We start from the raw sequence: 18,717 nt of genomic DNA, 5'->3' as shown, positions 1-18,717 counted from the left end.
ATCGAATCTACGGTCTTAGAAGGACCTGTTTATTGAGAAAAAAATTCTTCCGTTTGCAAAAATTTTTAGCTCAATTTTAAAAGGTGTCGTTGGCCATTTGAAATTTCCCATTTAAATAACACGCGAAAATTTTTTTTTTCATCAAACATGCTGTAACTTTTGAACCGTTTGAGATAAAAAAAATTTTCGAGACATATTCTCGTAGTGCGTTAAATTCTCTAAAGAAATACCCCTCGAGGTGATTTTCTAGACTGAAAAATTCGCATACTTACGGGCCGTGAATGTCGAAGAAAAGCAGAAATATGCAGTTTTAAGGTTCTACGATTGAAAATACCACTTTTAAACATTAATATTCTTTTTAATTGTTGATAAAACTTTGTTTGTTACAATTATGATATTGCTGGCGATTGAATTGCACTACTTGCAAAATAAATTGTTTTTGTTCTTCATTTTTCGTTACAGTTCGATTATAATTTTGTATTAACGCGATACTGCATATTTCCGTTTCTCTTCGACTTTCACAGCCCGTAATTATACGAAATTGGAGTCAAAAAAATCCACTCGAGGGTCTTTTTGCAGAGGATTTAATGCCCTGCAAGAATATGCTTGGACAATTTTTTAGTGGAAACGTTTTATTAGTTACAGCATTTTTAATGAAAAAAATTTTTTTTTTTCGAGTATTATTTATAGTATGTAGAACTTTTGGCAAACCTTAATTCTTATCAAGTATACATATATACACCGTGTATGTATATGTTATATGTATATGTATGATTGTATTTTATCATGAGCAATCGATTTCTAATCGGATCAAATACGTAGAATAAAGATGGAAAACCCGTGAGTCTATATAATTTGTGCCGGCTCGCGCGATAACTTGCCGAATATCTTTATATATATAACGGTTGTCTTTTTTCCTTTTTTCGTCTTCTTCTTCTTCTTCTACTTTTTCTTATTCTCTTTATAATTCATCTTATTTCTTTCCCGTCTCAATCCAATTCTCCTTATCCTTTCCGTTTGACGATGTCAAAAGACGGTATAGGGCGAAACCTCCTCCTTTTTCTTCGTCTTCTTGTTTTCTTGAGAGACTGCCGTCCGTCGATGGTATCGATTCATAGACCAAGTATATAATACGCGACTGTGTGTGTATATATATATATGTATATATGTATGTATGTATGTGTGTACATATATCTTTGTAGCAAAAAAATTCACCAACGTTTTTCGTTTTCGGGGATTTGGTGCTTACCCCCCACCTCCCTTTTTTTTCTTCAAGTTTTCCGTTGGTTTTTCTTCCATTCATTTATGTATTTATTTATTTTGTTAAATAATTGTCGCTTGAAATTTATCTCGTATCGAGAACGACGATTATAAACGTATGTACCCATACCGCGTCTCTGAATATTTGATAATTGTATATAACCGATCGATCCATTTGATATTATGCCATACGTACGTGAAAAAAAGTGACGTTTCGTTACAGGTTTGACATGCATATAAATTTAATTGCTGAACAGATACAATGACTATTTGAACAAAATATTATATGTAACCTTCAAATTTTAGTGGAGTTACAAAATATACGCATATCTAACAATTTTGATTAAAAAATGTTATTTTTACATTTGGACAGGTATAAATTATTGATGAATATTATTATTTATCGAGGCAATGCCGATGAACAACGTCGCTGTGTATGCACAAGAGACTAGGTTACATCAATTTTTCGCGTCCTTGATGATAGTTGCAATAATGTTTTGTCAATTGGAAAGAAATGATAATAAGGCGTGAAAAATTTGGCAGCCAATTCAATATCAGTCCATTGAAAAAAAACGAAGCCAATTATTTTTTCCACTTTTTGTGCACAAGGTTTTCAGAATGTGCAAGAAAGTCTGTTCTTCGAACTATAAAGATCCATTTGACGTGTTGAATGGTGCCGAAATATGTGGTTATGGTTAATAATATATATGTAAACTTCACTTGAAAAAGAATTAAATTTAGGAAACGATGAGGACAATTTACATTACATTTATACTTTTAGTTTTTTATCCGGTATTTGGTAGACGGACGAAATTATCCCAGAAAAAAATTTAACTCGTGATTAGGTTAAAATGAGAATTGAATTACTCTTATCGAGATTCAATTGGTCCGTCATGTTTACTCGAGTAAAAATGATTCCTCGAATGCTTAATTCTTTCACGTTTCGGTTTCTATTCTATCTTTTATACATTGGTTATACATTCGACGGCGGAAGCTGAGTCGTATTTTTATGGTACCTGTAGTAAAATCAATGAATCATACCGCCGACGATGAGGAAGATCGAAAAAAAAATCTATATAACGCAACCTATATCTTATTGACTCGGTATTCTCTTCGGAGAGTTTTACTTTTTTTTTTTTGGGGGGAAATTTTCATCCTTCGTTGAAGATTAAACTACTCTTGATTTTGGGATTCAAAAGTCTTTGTCTTTGCGGTCTGTATAAATTATTCATTGCGAATGGTAAATTGTACTCAACCGATTGTGAAACGTATCAATCGATTCCGGTACAGGTTTAACCGAACAATGTCAACGATTTCGTCACATGACGGCGGAATTTCGTTTGGCTGGAGAGAACCGAATACCATGAAGCCGAAGTTAGCAACGTTACTTTAACGACGCATGTTTAGGAAAATCGTTATTACTCGTAACTCAGGATTGTCTGAAATTCAGCTGGTCAATCGTAACAGCGAATATATGTTCGTAATTTGAAAGGTTGACCAACTTCTCGAAAGTCGTTCTAAGATTTTACAGCGATTTATTTCGTGAGGTTTCTCCTGACGAAATTCATTCTCATAATTTCGTTCGGTTGGAGAGAGAACCTACAACTTTCGTAAATCTCCGTAGCGGTAATTATTCACAGCAGGTAAGGGTGGGTGGGTGATGTTTCTCGGCTCAGGATGAGATCGATCCTTAGCCGCCATATCGAGCCGGTCCTTGGACGCGGTTCTGCACTCGGGTTTTTCCTTCCCTCTTTCGAACGACGGTGTGTCGCAATCCATGGCCGATCGAAAGGATCATATGACAGTTGCCATGCGCGCCGTCGAGGAGAAGGAGAAGGAGAAGGAGAAGGAAGAGGAAAAGGAGGAGGTCGTTCGTTTCGCATCTCTTTCCCTTTGGCTACACTGAGTGAAATTTTTAGTTCCGGTTACCGCTCGGTCCTTGACTATTTTCATTTTTTACCACAATGGAAAAATACAGTTCTAGGTAGAAAATGAAAATTAGTTTTCGAGCTGTTACCGGAAAGTCTATTATCCGTTACTATTTTTTATCATTACGATCACTGTTGCTATATTTTCTTGCAACTGTTGCGAAAATTTAACGCTCGCGCAACGATAAATTGACGTTAAAGCCTTGTTTGACTAAAAAAGTAGAGCAAACCTCAGAAACTGATTTTGCGTTGCGATTGTCAAAAAAGTATCGACAATGGCGCAAAATGTTTAGGCATACCTCGTTTTTCGCAATTCCAAAAATATTCAATGAGTTTTTTTTTTTTTTTTTTTATTTTCAACGACACCTGTTTTACTGAATTTTTCTAGTTGAGACAACAAACGTAAGGTACTACACGCAACAATGTAGAGAGAGGAAGTGTGTAGTAGGTATAAGGTGCCTACCTGTACATATCTATCGGTCCAGAAGCACCGAAGTAAACGCATGGCGAACAACGAACGTGGTTTAAACCCAGGCACCACAGGTTGGGAAAACAGAGTGTGTACAAGGCAGAGCATGATGAATATAATTATCTTCCACGTTGTTCAAAGCTATCGAGGCCAATGTCTCGCTCTCGAAAACTTGGCAGATCGTTTCGAGGCTTTTCACTGTCTGTGCGTGCAGGCGCACAAGTGTTATTATTTTATATATATATATATAGAGGTATAATATATGTGTGTGTGTATACCATTCTTCGTTGGTTTGGCAAACTTTGGGACGGATGAATAGGCCGGATATCTCTGAAGCAAAAGTGATAGGTAGATGGGTAGATGGATGGATGGATGGATGGATAACGTTTACGATGTCCGTATAGGAATGTTGGAGTAAATTATAGCCAGATGAGAAAATAATACAAGATAGTAGAAATAAGTATAAATTATAGCGAAGGAAAACTAGAAAAAAGTCAATGAATGAACTCAGCATCGCTCGATCAATAGATAAAATAGAGTAAGGAGGAGAGAAAGAACCGTTTAGAAAATCTCCAGCAGTGTTTTATTTGCGTCAATGATGTTGAACGTGAATTAAACAACACTAATGATGTTGTTACGTGGAGATAAAACTGAGTCTGTGGAAATTCGAATGACACATGCTGATCTATGAATAACTTCAGACACGGGTTTGTAATGAAAACGTTAAAAATGATTGCTCTTTTACGTTTTTGATACGATTTTAATGTGCTAATCTTGAAAGTTTTTATTTAAAAATTGTTGACATCTCAACTTGCGTTATTCCAATTTGCTTCGATCAGTTTCCTGATATTTTAAGAAATGTTTTTACACTCCATAACCGAGTTTTAGTTATACTTGAAAAACCTTGCTAACGTTGTCTCTTTTCCTTCGCTCTTTCATCTTGCAACAAATGTATTCGCAACTTTTGTGGTTAACCGTTTTGCGTCATGAATCGCTGATCGTCTATTTGTACCCTGTCATAATCCGCTAATAGAGAGTGTTGAGCAGCGAGTGGTACCGAAATTTTTCTGACCTCGAGGCGGAAGCTGAAAAACTCTAGTCATACATGTGGCATGAATGACGATGATCATCGCGTGTCTGTCATACTATCGATATGTGGCTAGTGACATTTGCGATTCCTACACAGCCTGAATTGGTAACTTTTTTTTTTTTTTTTTTGTCACACCTTTGTCTGTCCGCATGCACTAAAGTACTCATGGTTACTCAATCAGCCATTAACGACAGTTACTTTTGGGGTGAATCGGTAGGTACACAATGATTTAGGGGAAAATATACGTCGCGATCTCTTTATTTTGTTAGAGGAGAAAAACTTTTACCGCAGTTTTCCAGACTAGCGAAAAACACATCGATGTGAAATATTTATAAATAGACGGTTCGATGAAGATTTACTCGATTTTTTTTTAGATGTTGTGAAACTTGGTTGTCTTTCGGTTTTTTTGGTTATATCGGTGAGTAATTGACGATGTTCCAACGTTGGTTATACGTAAAAACAAACAAGTGATCTACCGCCGCATTGTTTTTTGGTAAAATAATTTCACCTTAAGATTCCACTTTATCGATCGTTTGTTTGACTGTTATTATTTTGAATCTCTCCACTTCCAACTCTTGACACGGAGTTTAAGGATAACGTTTTTATGACGAAGTTATTACGGTGGCTGTAAGGTGAGAAATAATCGAAATATCGTTGAAGCTTTTTATGAACAAAAAAAAAAAAAAAAAAGAAACGAATGCAAGAAATCTCAACTGTAATCATGTGAGGAAGTTCAAGGGTAAAATTGAGAAAGGCTTGTTTGCGAACCGTTGCGAGAAGAAGGGACAAAAAAGGGGGCAAGAAACTTGGTGCCGACCGATGCTTTATTAACTTGGACACCTGCCCCGTTCACAAAACACCCTATGCATAAATATTGTAATAAAAAAAAAAAAAAGACACATTGGTCGTAAGTTGTTACTGGTGGTGCTTCTTCTTTCACCGGCATCGTGTCTCGTTTTATTTCCCCTTTACGGGTCTGCCTAAGCCAATACATTGCTCGCCCTTCGTGTTCAAGTAACGCGGTTCGTGTAGGATACATTTATATGTGCTTCAGCATGCGGGTTGCAATCAATTAAAAAACATTACGCGTAAAGTACGCGTGTAACGAAACCGTTGGTGGGACGGTATTTTGTATAACTGATAAAAAAAAAGTGATCAAAAGATGATTGTTATTTTTCTGTTTCGTTTAAGAACGATTATACCGAGAGTTCTTATTGGAAGGATTTGTTACTCCTGGCGCGCGCGATTAAACTTGATTAATTTCGATTGGCTGACGTTCGTGCTAGCAGCAGGGAAGCAAACCTTTCGCCGACAAGAAAAAATATTCCCTAGAATCGGAAACAAGTAACAGTCGACCGTAACCTTTCGCCTATCAAAAAATCCCCAGGTCCACTATCCATCGGTCATTCTGTCTAGCATGCTAGTAACATTTTTACGAAGTTGGCTAAGCTTATAAACTAGACGAGTTTCAGTTGTCGAGAAGGTCCTTTCAAGAAGAATCTCGGTATATACATAGCGCTCGGACCAAAAATTAAAAAAAATAAATAAATAAATAAATAATAACGGACGTCTGGAAAACAATTTTTGTTGTTAAGACTAGATGTAATCATATGTATATGTATATATATATATATATATATATCGCTCTAAAAAATCGGATATTTCTTTTTTTCCAAAGTTTCACGTTTAATAGTTGTAGGAAGAGGAAATTAGATGCCTGTGAAAATTTGAACCCTTAATGGTGATCTTTATTGGTTCCTGAACGCCATTTTTCGTTTTCCATTTCATTAACACGTGAAAATAGTTTTAGTTTAATTCTGAATTTTGTAGCTCATTAACGAAGCAATATACACAAATGTCCGATATATATTTTTGTAGGGAATTCAACGCTCTACAAAAAAGGTATATTATAATTTTTTTACAACTCAACTATTTCAAAAGTTGTTCAAGGTTAAAATTGAAATCGTGTAAAAATTCACTTTTTTCTCCAGATTAACAACGAAAATACTAAACTTATCAAAAAATATCGTGGGTTTCTTTTGCAAAGCATTTCAACTGTTATCAAATCGTGTTATTCGATTAATTTTCAACTTTAACAAATTTATTTTGTATTTATTACAAGTAATGATATGTAATATATGTAATACTTCTTTAAAAGCACCTTTTTTTTTTTTAGCAAAAAATATTAGTACTGATAAAATCGAAAATGAAAAATGGCGTTCAGGAACCACTAAATATTAACATTAAGGACTCAAATTTTCACAGGTGTCTCATTTCCTCTTCCCACAACTAGTAAACGTGCGACTTTGATAAAAACGGTCGATTTTTAACACTTTCCTTAATATTTATTGGTACATACTCGCTCGATTATTATTATTATGATATGCGAGTTTAAATAAAAAATTATACCATCGTTTACGATCTTGCAAACATCGAGAATTTATCTTTTACATACACGCACGATATCTGGTACAGTTTTGAATAAAAAAAAAGAAATGGGTTCCTCGGTGCTTCGTATTGTTTTCCTTTCTTTCTTTCTTTCTTTCTTCATATCTTTATTTGCTTCGATTTAACAAAGTCGTATAGCGATATCGTTTCGGCAATATTGCCGGGAGCTGAATGTAGCACACGTAATGCCCTTTAGACGCGGTGAACTTGGTCGTCGGATGTTGGTAGAACGCGGTAAGTTTCGGTTGGGGATCGATAACGTCGGGTTAAGGGGTTACAAGATTCGGGCACCAGTGTTCGTTTTGATGCTGCTGCTGCCGCTTGCACGTGGACGAGAGATTTTTCCACCTTCGGGTTTTTCTTCTTTCACTGCGGCTTCGGCCCTTTCTTCATTAATTCGGTTATCTCCGTTCATCCGATTCCCACAGCTGTTGCTGTTATCCCTACAGTTCAATTCCACTATTTTCGGATATTTTTTTTATTTATTTTTTCTTTCACGTTTTCCCCCTTTCCCATCATTCCGAACAAGTATTTACAAATCATCGTCAATTTCTGCAGCGTGAGATGTGATCGGGTATTATCAAAGGGTCAAATTTGCCTACATTTATTCGATTCGTCTGTTCCTTAAACCGAAATCCGACTGAATTTTGCCAACTGAGAGGATACGTTGTATGAATTAAATTGCATAAATACAGGCGGATTTATGTCCAACGATGAATTATTGTCCGTGTAGACATTTCGACGAAATTATTCGGTATTTATTAAATAGCCAATCGACGTTTAAGGATTAATGGTAGAGTCATTTGGCGAAAATTCTTCCATTATTACGCAACGTATAATGCGGTCGTCGTTTGTTACAAGGTACCACCTGTTGTCTTGCGATTTGTTTGCCAGCTTGACGTTTACCGTTACACAAGTTATTACACATTGACCATTTTATTATACTTACTCGGCTGCTAGGTAGGCATGCGACAACTTTTGACACATGGATATATATTTATATAGGTGTGCATATTGTACATATGGGGCGTTCCGTGCCAACTTTGACCAATGCTTAAGCGTACGGCCAATCAGAAATTTGAATAATGTTGATGCTCTAAAATTACCGAGGCGTAATTTTTCTGAAACATATTACAAAAGTTTCGTTTTTACGAGTTAACGATAATATTCCTAAGTTGTTTTCGAAATATCGAACTAATATTCTTTCTCATTACGACAGTGTAATGGTATCACCTCCGATTCTTATTAGTAATTTTAAATGATTTTCTCTATCTCTTTTATCACTTCCGCATAAAAGAATCGACACAAACTTATTGCTACAGTTATTTGAATAAAATTTGACTACATCAATGAATGGGGACGAATTGAACGAAATGTTAATGTTGATGTTGGAGAAACTTTTCATAAATATGGTCGTTCATTGATCGCGTAAGTTTTAACATCGAGCAGTTTATGAATAGAGAAAGGAAAAAAATTTAACTTGATAAAAATGTTTAAGACATGAAAAATTCATTAATCAAATAAATGTCGATCTTGAAATTGATCGTTTTTCTTCTTATTTCTCTTTAAAAATCGAGTAATACGTTTTAGAATTTAGGCTGGAAAGATATTTTTATCGTTAGAGAAGAAAACTGTATTCTATATGACATTACGAAATTTTCCATAACGTATAAGAATGCAAAGGCATAATGATATTGAAGTTAGTCGCTTTATCGTAACAATTCATGCTGTGGAAAAACCGTTATTTCGGGATTTTGAGACTGTCCAAAATTCAGTAAACCGTAATAAAACAAAAGATACTCATATTTAGCAATCTAAGTTTCTTCAAAATTACGGTAAAAATAAGAAAATAGTGATTTTTTCCTCTACAGTGTTTCGTTACGATAACGTTATTAACTTCAGTTTTGCAAGATATTAAGATATAACACGGAACATTCATTTCGTCGGTTACTCAACGTTGTATATTATTATTATTATTATTATTATTATTATTATTATTATTATTATTATTATTATTATTATTATTACTACTGTTATTGTTACATCCGCAATAAGTATTATACAATGTTTGCTGCTGTTATGTCAATTTTTTTTCAAAAGTATTACATCCACGCAGAACTTAATATACGTCTAACATAAATGTCCATCCCCTACATTTAGAGCTGCTGACATTGAGAGACAACGCGATTTTAGCAAGGCGAGAGAAAGATTAATATTAGGACGTGAGGTAGTAGCAGCCAGCTGTTTTGTATGCATATATATTTATTCACGCACAACTGATACATATGTAACAATCAAGGATAAAAAGGCGGCGGATCTTGTTGCCAAAATTGTTCGTCGCGCGTGCGTGAGGAATTTTCAACATACGTACCAACATTTTTCTACGCTTGTTTGAAAAAAAGAGAAATATATAATGAAATAAAAGACGTGGAAATAAAATGAAAACTTTCAAAAAACAAAAAAAATAAAATAATGTCACCTTTCTTCATCAATGGAAAATTGAAAGGCCTTGTTAATTAATGCGTTTGTATACGTTTCAGAGAGTGATAAATGGACGGACAAAAAGTATATTGTAGAAAAACAATGTTCGATACGTAGGTAATATATACCTGTAGATATCTGGCATCCACCACCCCATCATCGTCCTCCTCGATGAGAAAATTGTATTTTGGTCTATTTCTAGCAATTCCTGGCTCAAGTCCAGGTCCCTATTTCTCTCTTTCTCTCTCTCTCTCATTTTGACCCGGGATACGACTACGACGTGTAATATCTTGAATATCTTTCTTCTTAACCTGTTATGTATATACATATTAAATTCAAAATTTTTTGCAATCATACACAACATATTTGTTCCGTTCCTTCCTGTTTAAAACATGTGCGGAAGGTATGAGACAAGATACGTGTATGCAGACATTGAGTGTTTTTTTTTTACCATTCGTCAATCGATCAATGATTTATTATGCTGTTGATGATTGAGAGTAGACACAAACGAATTTCGCGCAAAATTTTACTGAACATGGAAAAGTATTGAGATTTTCTGATTTATCGATTTCAATTTTATACATAAACATATCATTGATTTCCATACAGTGTTTATTATTATCATACGACAACGACGAATTTTTACGTTCCACGCTTGTAAAAGAACCACGTTTGATTTATGCACATTATTATATACATTACAGTAAACGTATATTAATCTTGCGGAGTTTGGATGGTGAAGAATACTGTTTGCGTGTGTTTACTACTATATCATATATACAAACAAGTACATAATTGCGCGTTATGTAGGATGCAGATAATGAGAGGCATGCCAAGAATGATGCACCGCGACAGACAGATATTTGTTAATTATTTATACATCCTCGTCTATTTAGTGGGTAGAAAATAAAAACAAACAAAAAAAAAAAAAAACAATACAATCGGTTCACCTTAAATATGTACGATATGTGCTGTAGCGTATCTCGTTTATACTGTATTTATGTCGAACAAATTGAAATTAGAACGTTACGGTTTTTGATACACCCGCAACGATCATCGGGCGAATCGATCGAAGAGTTCGGTTATTTTATGTCAATTTTCGTTTCTTAAATTTCTTTTTTTCCCTTTTCACTGATAAATGAAGGAAAAAGGCTCGATCCTTCACTATTCGCTAGCCTTCGCCGCCCTCTTCTCGCTACCCTCTTACTCACGGTTTGAACAAGGGCTTATATCGATCGTATGGAAACGTTTGTATATCTATAGTACACGCATACGTATTCTATGTATATGTATATATTATACAATATACGTGCACGTTTGCACAGACTGTACTATTCTTTCTCGTTGATATATGTATATTTTATCCTGCTCGGAGTTTCCGGGATTATTGGAAAAATTGACAACTAACCGACCGACATACGATAAAGTATATATATATATATATACAGGGTGGGTAAAAAGAAAAGAAAAAAGGAGCCCGGGGGGGGGGGGGGGGGGCGGTTTTAAACGCGAATAAAATCTAATCGTGTTTACCGATTTTCGAAAACTTTTTTTTTCCTCGTAAGTAGAGCAACGAGTCTTTCATTTCGCATTTGGAAATCTGGAAAATCTTTATTCGTTTTTGAGATACACGCCGTTGAAAATGTTTCCGGGAGACTGAGAAAAAAAAAAAAAGATGATATTAAAGAATGTTCAACTCTATTTCCTCCTGAAATTGTTATTCGATGATTAAATTCTGATATTTTAAAAATTCGACGATATTTTACTTACATTCGATGAAACGTTTCTTGTAAAATTAGATTAAAAATAAACGCTTCAAAGTTGAAATTCTATTTCTGGGAGATATTGTCAAAAAATTCCACTATCAACAAAGTCACCAAAGTAAACGATGTCGAGAACTTTGCCAAAATTGATTCAGTCAACGATCAACCACCAGGCAGTTATAACGAACATTTTAGATTCTTCGAGATGGCGTTACGGTTGAATTTTTTTTTGATATTGGCGAATTGGATTATTACGTGGGAGAGAATGTTTCACTCATCCGTGAAAGTTGATGTCACACGGTCTGTTCTCTTAGTCTTCGGTGCACGAGATGATATCGCATCCTGCCGAACGAGAGTTCTGGGAATTGTAATGAAGTTAGTAACGTTATCGTAACGATTCATGCCGAGGAAAAAACAGTTATTTCGCCATTTTGGAATTGTTTGAAATTCTGTAAACCGTAATAAAACAAAACGCACTCATATTATGAAATTTTCGTTTCTTAAAAATACTGGTTTATTCACCAATGTTTCGTTACGATAAGGTTATTAACCTGAGCCTCGTTTCTGGCAGTAGTAACCGTGAATGGTGGATACATTGAACAGTATAACTGAATTCCGCTCCTCAATTGCTTTTTCGCGTTCATCATATCAATTATTAAGAAAACTTTTGAAATATTAAAAATCAACGAAATAAATGAAAAACACAGTGTCGTAAATTGTTGTGTAATCAATCGAACCAAAATAAATTAGACCTCGAATGATAATTTAATATCGAAACTAAGTTTAACAGTTTTTAATAATAATTTTTTTTCAGTCTCCCGGCGACTTTTTCAAAATCCGATTTTTAAGAGCGTGTATCTCAGCAGCGAATAAATATTATTCAGGTCTTCAAACGCGATGTGATATATTCAATATTCTATTAATTTCAGGCAAAAAAAAAAAATAGGTTTTTGCAAATCGGTCGACATTGCAATCGTATACAGGAGGAGAGCCGCCGTAATATAAATATACCCATAGTTTTGTGTACGCATACACTGTTAGATATAGCTATACTGTATGTACACTTGGGGACAATGAATCTGAGACGGCTAATTTTTAACACTAGAAAGTTATGTTGGCAACACAAGGAAACCTACAGCGCCGTAGTCGGCGGAACGCCGAACAAACTCAATCTCAATAAACGTAACGTAGCCCATGACCGTCGAATCTAACCTGAAAATACCGCGGGGATAATGACTTGTTAGATCGACAGGTATTCGAAAGTTAGATTCGACGGTCATGGGCTACGTTACGTTTATTGAGATTGAGTTTGTTTCGCGCTTGGCCGATTATGGCGCTGTAGGTTTCTCTGTGTTGCCAACATAACTGTCTAGTGGAAAAAAATTAACCGTCTCACATTCATTGTCCCCAAGTGTACGTATAATGTAACGTCGTTAACGATGTTGCAGCTGTCGCGACAACGGGAAAGAGAAACATATAATACATATATGTGCATATATAAATACTGTACATATGAATATAAGTGATAAAGTGAAATGAAAGTAAAGAACGGTTGAAATATTACACGCATACTTGTATATATATATATATATTGTACGTATGTAGCGAATGACGGTGATTTGTCGCGAGACCGTAAATCGCAGCCTCACCAGACGGCAAATATACCCACCTAATATGTACGTGTGTACGTACATGCATTCGTTGGTCGAATCGAATCGTATACGTAGCCTGAAAAATTTTAAATCAAATCTATTCCTCGGGTTGTATTTTTTTTAAATCTTAATTGTTTATCGTTTGATGCGAAACGGGGTGTGTGCAAAATATACAACCAATCTACCGCCGTTTAATACATAGCAGTGTAGATGCATGCTTACAATATTCATGACGTATATGGTTCAGTGTATTGACATCGATTTATTAGATTTGAACATCATGTAACCACGAAACCTCGCGTAGAGATTTAACGTTTTTAATGGCTTCTGTGTGCGCGCATGTGTGTGCGTGTGGGTTTTTCCTCGCGTTTAAACGTACGTATTATTATACGAACGAGCTAATTATTACACCCGTGCGATATGTGCGTGCATACCTGTCATGTACCCTCCCTCAAGGTCAAAGGTAAGGAGGGAAAGCGCGTGTGTCTATACAATTATACCTAACGTCGTATAGTGGAAAATGTTCGGCTGCTGTCATCGGTGCTTTGCTGCATAGCTACGCGAATATTAATCCTCTTTGTTTAATGTGTGTCCATACCTATTACGGTGTTATTAGTGTCCGAGCGTAAGACGATTTTCAGCCGAGACCGTAACCGTAACCGACACTTGTATAGTCGAGTTGAAATTTTGTTGAATTTTCATCATATACTCTGTAATCTTAGTGTTTTTCTTTGCTTTGTGACAGATTATTCGACAAGATGAAATAAAAGACTTGAATTTATTAGGAAGTGAATTTATTTTCGGTATGCAACTTAGGTATGGAATTAATTTAGCAACATATCCGACAGTGCCCGACCAGACACGAACGCTAGTTTCGCTCAATTTTTAACAGAAACCAATATTTTTGGCAAAATTGACCGAAACCGAAACCGTAACTTCGCTCGGTCTTTAATTATTACACATACTTATCATACATGTTATGCGGACGGCAAGGTTGAGGAATGTCTACTACTCGTACACTAGGAATAATACTTGTCGTTATTATTGACGTGCACGCGTTCGCGTGTGTGTCATACGTATACTTTGTCATACACGAAATCCGTTTACAGCAGCCATGTATTCTTTGTCGAACTCCCACATATCATCTATGTGGGCATACCGTTGTACGATACGTGTGTAAGTCGCGTTATTGACTAACGAATATTGTATTATACGGTTAGATATATATACATAGTTACATATATAGTTGTGTATAATGTCCCGAAAACGGATCACAGGAGGACAAATTAGGGTCTTGTGTACACATACGTACGTATATACCTGTAACACTATGGAGGGGAAAAGAAAAATATATCCTGTAAAGAGCGTCATAAGTTCATTATTATTTTCCTTACTGTATATGCGTAATATTGTAATCTAATTATACGCAAGCAATGTCTTTGCTGCACGTTATGCTTTTCACGACTTTTACATATGCATATTACACTCACGTTATACCTATATATGTATATATATGTACGATTTATATATATTATGTATATGAATCACTCGATGCAATAGGGGAACCACAAGACTGAACGATTAATTCTCCGAAAGCCATTACGTAGCCATGATTGATTGAACATGGCGAAAATTTTGATAATTATAGATTATAGTTAGAGGGTTTATTACGTATAAATATATATATCTCTGAGTGTACAATTTACATGTATAATGCTTGCTGAAATTGTATAAATAACTGAAAACTTATGTTTTTGAATATCAGTATTAACTCCCGTTTTCTCTGTTTTCAGAGGAAAAAGGAAGTTATTGTAATCAACCCAAAAGTAAAAAGTTCATTATTCACTAGATCTCCGAGTTTTCAGATCTAGAGAATCATCTCGAATCATTTTCAGATAGACGTATGTTGCGTACGTGCGTATAATGTGATCAATTTTATCGTCCGACTATATCTCGAAAACGAGTCAACGGATTTTTATGATTTTGGTCTCGATCGACGCGGCTTTTTACCAACTTAAAACCGATTCTATTTTGGCTTTGATCGGTTAGGTGATTTTCTAATTAATTAAATAATAAAAGCATAAAAAAATTAAAACGATGACACCTTCAGTATCGATGAATGAATTTGAATGAAAATTCGTACCCGAAGGTTTGTTTGGGTCGCAGATCACGAATCGAAAGTCAGATTCTCAAAATTTAAATTTGGCTCATACGGTATGCCGGAAAAAAAATTGAAAACACTTCGCTTCAAACCTGCTTGTTTTCATACGCTTTTCCTCATCACTGTTTTGACATGATCAATTCTTTTTTTTTTTTCAAATCTTCTTTTTTCTTTGCCGGCGTTCGCATATTAATGTAACACATACACGCCTATGTATCACAAATACCGGAAAAATTGCGAGCGTTTGTTGTGATTTAATTAATTTTTCTGCATAAATACACAGCTGACGGCTGTTTTATACGCAGCATATACGTACTTGCTTGAACGAATACAGTAAATGTACCGTAAAAAAATTATTGGATAGAGCATCCAACGATTCATGGATATGTATAGATATATTCATTCTTTCATATTAGGCATGGAAAATATGATTTACAAAGAATATATATGTATAATAATTTACGTACATTTATATGTACATTACAATAATAAGAATCAGGATATATATCGAAAGTTGAATATCGTCGTTATTGTGTGTACCAAAAGAGCAAGAAAAGAAAAGAAAAAATTACAAAAGACCGATAGCACACAGCGTGATGTAAAGCGAGCGATGCTTGCTTTACACTTTTGTACAAAAGTATTTGAACTCAAAATAATGATGTGTAACAAATTTCTACAACCACGTGTTTCCCTGCGCAGTAATTTCCTTCTTTTTTTTTTTTTTTGCTTTTTATTCCATAATTATACGTTGCGAAAATTTATATAACAAGTCAATTTGTATAAATTAGCCGGTGTATATATAACTTCTAAATATTGCTGTTTCGCAAAAATTCAAACTTTCGACGAGGTACATTTCATTATATATGTGCAAGAACGGTATTTAAAAATGATATCGAACGACGAATAAATGAATGAATGAATGAAATTGCTTGTACCTATTATACCTATTCTTTTTTTTTTTTTTAAATTCTTATCCCAAGTCTTTTGAAAACTTCTATCCGATCAACTTATACCGACAAATTTTATCGATCATAATTAAACTTCTTCAAATTCTTAAGATTATATAACAAACATCTTTATGTACGATTATACTTGGCGAGTCAGTTGTTTCAATTTACCGTTACATTCATAAGTGATTAAAATCTACCTAAATTATGTCACGTTATTATGTAAAGTCATGACTAATGAAACAATTTTCATTCTTTGTTGCAGGTAAAAACCTATACAACAACGAGCATGTGGCTATAAAAATGGTTAGTAAACAAATAATTATACATATTTACATGTTATATACTATAACACTATAGTACACTGTTAATTCGCTATTATAAAAAAGTTTCTTCTTACCCGGAGAGTGATTTATTTACGCGGTTTGCTTGTATTTTGACTCTAGATTGATGGTTTTCATTTCTTCTTCATGCAGAGTCAAATCGCGTCTAATTGTCACAAATGACTCTTTTACTCTTCGTACAAGTTGGCTAAAAGTTCGTAGTTATTATCTTTGAGCATGTGCTGCAGTGATGTCATTGAACTTCTCCCAACTTGCATTTGTCGTATCAAAATATGATTACATTTTTAATTTCGTATTTTTGACAATTTATGAACTAGATTCTGACAGGAATACTTAACGATATTTAAAATGGCTGATAACGAGACAGCATCGTTAACACGAAGTAATTTAATTTCGTTCCAGGAACCAATGAAGTCAAAGGCACCGCAGCTTCACTTAGAATATAGGTTTTACAAATTATTAGGGACACATGGTGAGTTTGAGGGACAGTTTATATTATATATACATATATTATTATCACAGAAAAGATATACACGTCACATATATATAATATATATATATATATGATTTATTCTTATCAAATAATATATTCCATACATATATATGAAGAGTCAAATGTTCATAGATAGATACGTTTATCTATTTATTTTCTTCTCGTTGTTTGACAATGTTATTACTCATTTAGAAGACCGTTGGTTGGTTATAAAGTTTATGGCACGAAGTATTTCATTCTCTGTATCAATACCAGATCAACTTTCGTTACTTATACACGCGGATAATGACATAATTTTTTTTCTTCCTGCTTTTTTTTTTTTTTTCCTCTTGACCTTTTTTATTATTTTTCTACGTGTCCGTTTGGGATACACCTACATTGCGACGCTGTTTTGTTTCATGTGTTTTCGTCACAAATTCCTCACCGCACACCAAACCACAATATGTGTTCTGGGGTGAAACTACCTTCCTTTTGGTATAGTTCATAACACTCATATAGAGGGTGTCCCGGAAGTATTTTACTTTGGGCCTTGTGGAAAGTACAACGCCCTGGTGATGGAACTACTCGGACCGAGCCTGGAAGACTTGTTTGACCTCTGTGGCAGAAGATTTTCACTAAAGACCGTCCTTATCATTGCCATGCAGCTCGTGAGTATTTTTAAATTATTTATTTATCAACAAATCATTATTTTATTCATAATTGATGACAGTGAGTTGAAACCCTTGTGATTTTTACTCGAGGCGAAATTCTGTAAAGAATCAACGATGAATTAGACCTTATCGTCTGAATGTGAAATAAAATGACTATTAAACAATCCGTGGCGTTGTTATCTGTCCCAATTATGATGAACGTGAAGGAAACAACATTTGTATTACTTAATGAAACGATTCTGAGTAAATTGACGTGACACAAGCTATGAGATATCCAACGATTTGAGAAAAGGCTTTTATCCTTGGTACATTGAAAATGATCAAATAATGGTATCTTAAAGACTAATCATTTTCCAAACGTTCCAATTTTAAAACCTTTTTTCAAAATGTTGATACTTCAGCTTGATAGAATTCGAATTTGATTAGATTCATCTCTATTACGTAGTAAAGATGTTGTTTTAGTCAAGTTCACTGTGGCTGTGACAAATGATAAATTTCTGAAATTTTTTTAAAAAGGGTTCGATGTGATATACGATTTGACGATTTTAGATTGTTGACTAAATTTGTCATTTTTAGAAAATCGCACTATTGATTATTTTCTTGGAATCGAATATTCATTGAATCAATTTTATGTAACCGAACAAATATACGCTGATTGAATAATTTTCAACCGTTGATAATATGTTTGGGTAATTTTCTGTTCGCAGCTTCATAGGATAGAATATGTCCATAGCAGGCACTTAATTTACCGCGATGTAAAACCAGAGAACTTCCTCATCGGCAGGAGTACGACCAAAAGAGAAAAGACGATTCATATAATAGATTTTGGATTAGCCAAAGAATACATAGACTTGGAGACGAACAAACACATACCTTATCGGGAACATAAAAGCCTGACGGGTACGGCACGCTACATGAGCATCAATACCCACCTTGGAAAAGGTAATTTGGAGAAATATACGACATGCGCTTATTTTGAATAGAGAATTAATAGTACAACGAAGAATTTGGTTTAATCGTTTTAAAAACTT

General features: G+C 34.6%; 1 protein-coding gene across 15 annotated transcripts in view; it reads left to right on the top strand.

Annotated features, from left to right (window-relative positions):
- The window catches only part of LOC107223268 (casein kinase I), a 56,929-nt gene that overhangs the window by 23,060 nt on the left and 15,152 nt on the right, over positions 1–18,717 (top strand). For 10 of the 15 annotated variants that reach the window (XM_046743796.1, XM_046743799.1, XM_046743797.1 and 7 more), the window contains exons 2-5: positions 16,465–16,505; positions 16,946–17,015; positions 17,517–17,683; positions 18,394–18,628. In XM_046743796.1, coding sequence (XP_046599752.1) covers positions 16,465–16,505; positions 16,946–17,015; positions 17,517–17,683; positions 18,394–18,628 — 513 coding nt within the window. The remainder of the gene's footprint in view (positions 1–16,464; positions 16,506–16,945; positions 17,016–17,516; positions 17,684–18,393; positions 18,629–18,717) is intronic. The other 5 variants (XM_046743804.1, XM_046743803.1, XM_046743801.1 and 2 more) reach the window with 1 other exon arrangement.

The sequence above is a fragment of the Neodiprion lecontei genome, chromosome 6, assembly GCF_021901455.1.
Source record: "Neodiprion lecontei isolate iyNeoLeco1 chromosome 6, iyNeoLeco1.1, whole genome shotgun sequence".
Lineage (NCBI taxonomy): Eukaryota > Metazoa > Arthropoda > Insecta > Hymenoptera > Diprionidae > Neodiprion > Neodiprion lecontei.
The sequence above is the reverse complement of the archived record's forward strand: the minus strand, read 5'-3'. Positions and strand labels throughout refer to the sequence as shown.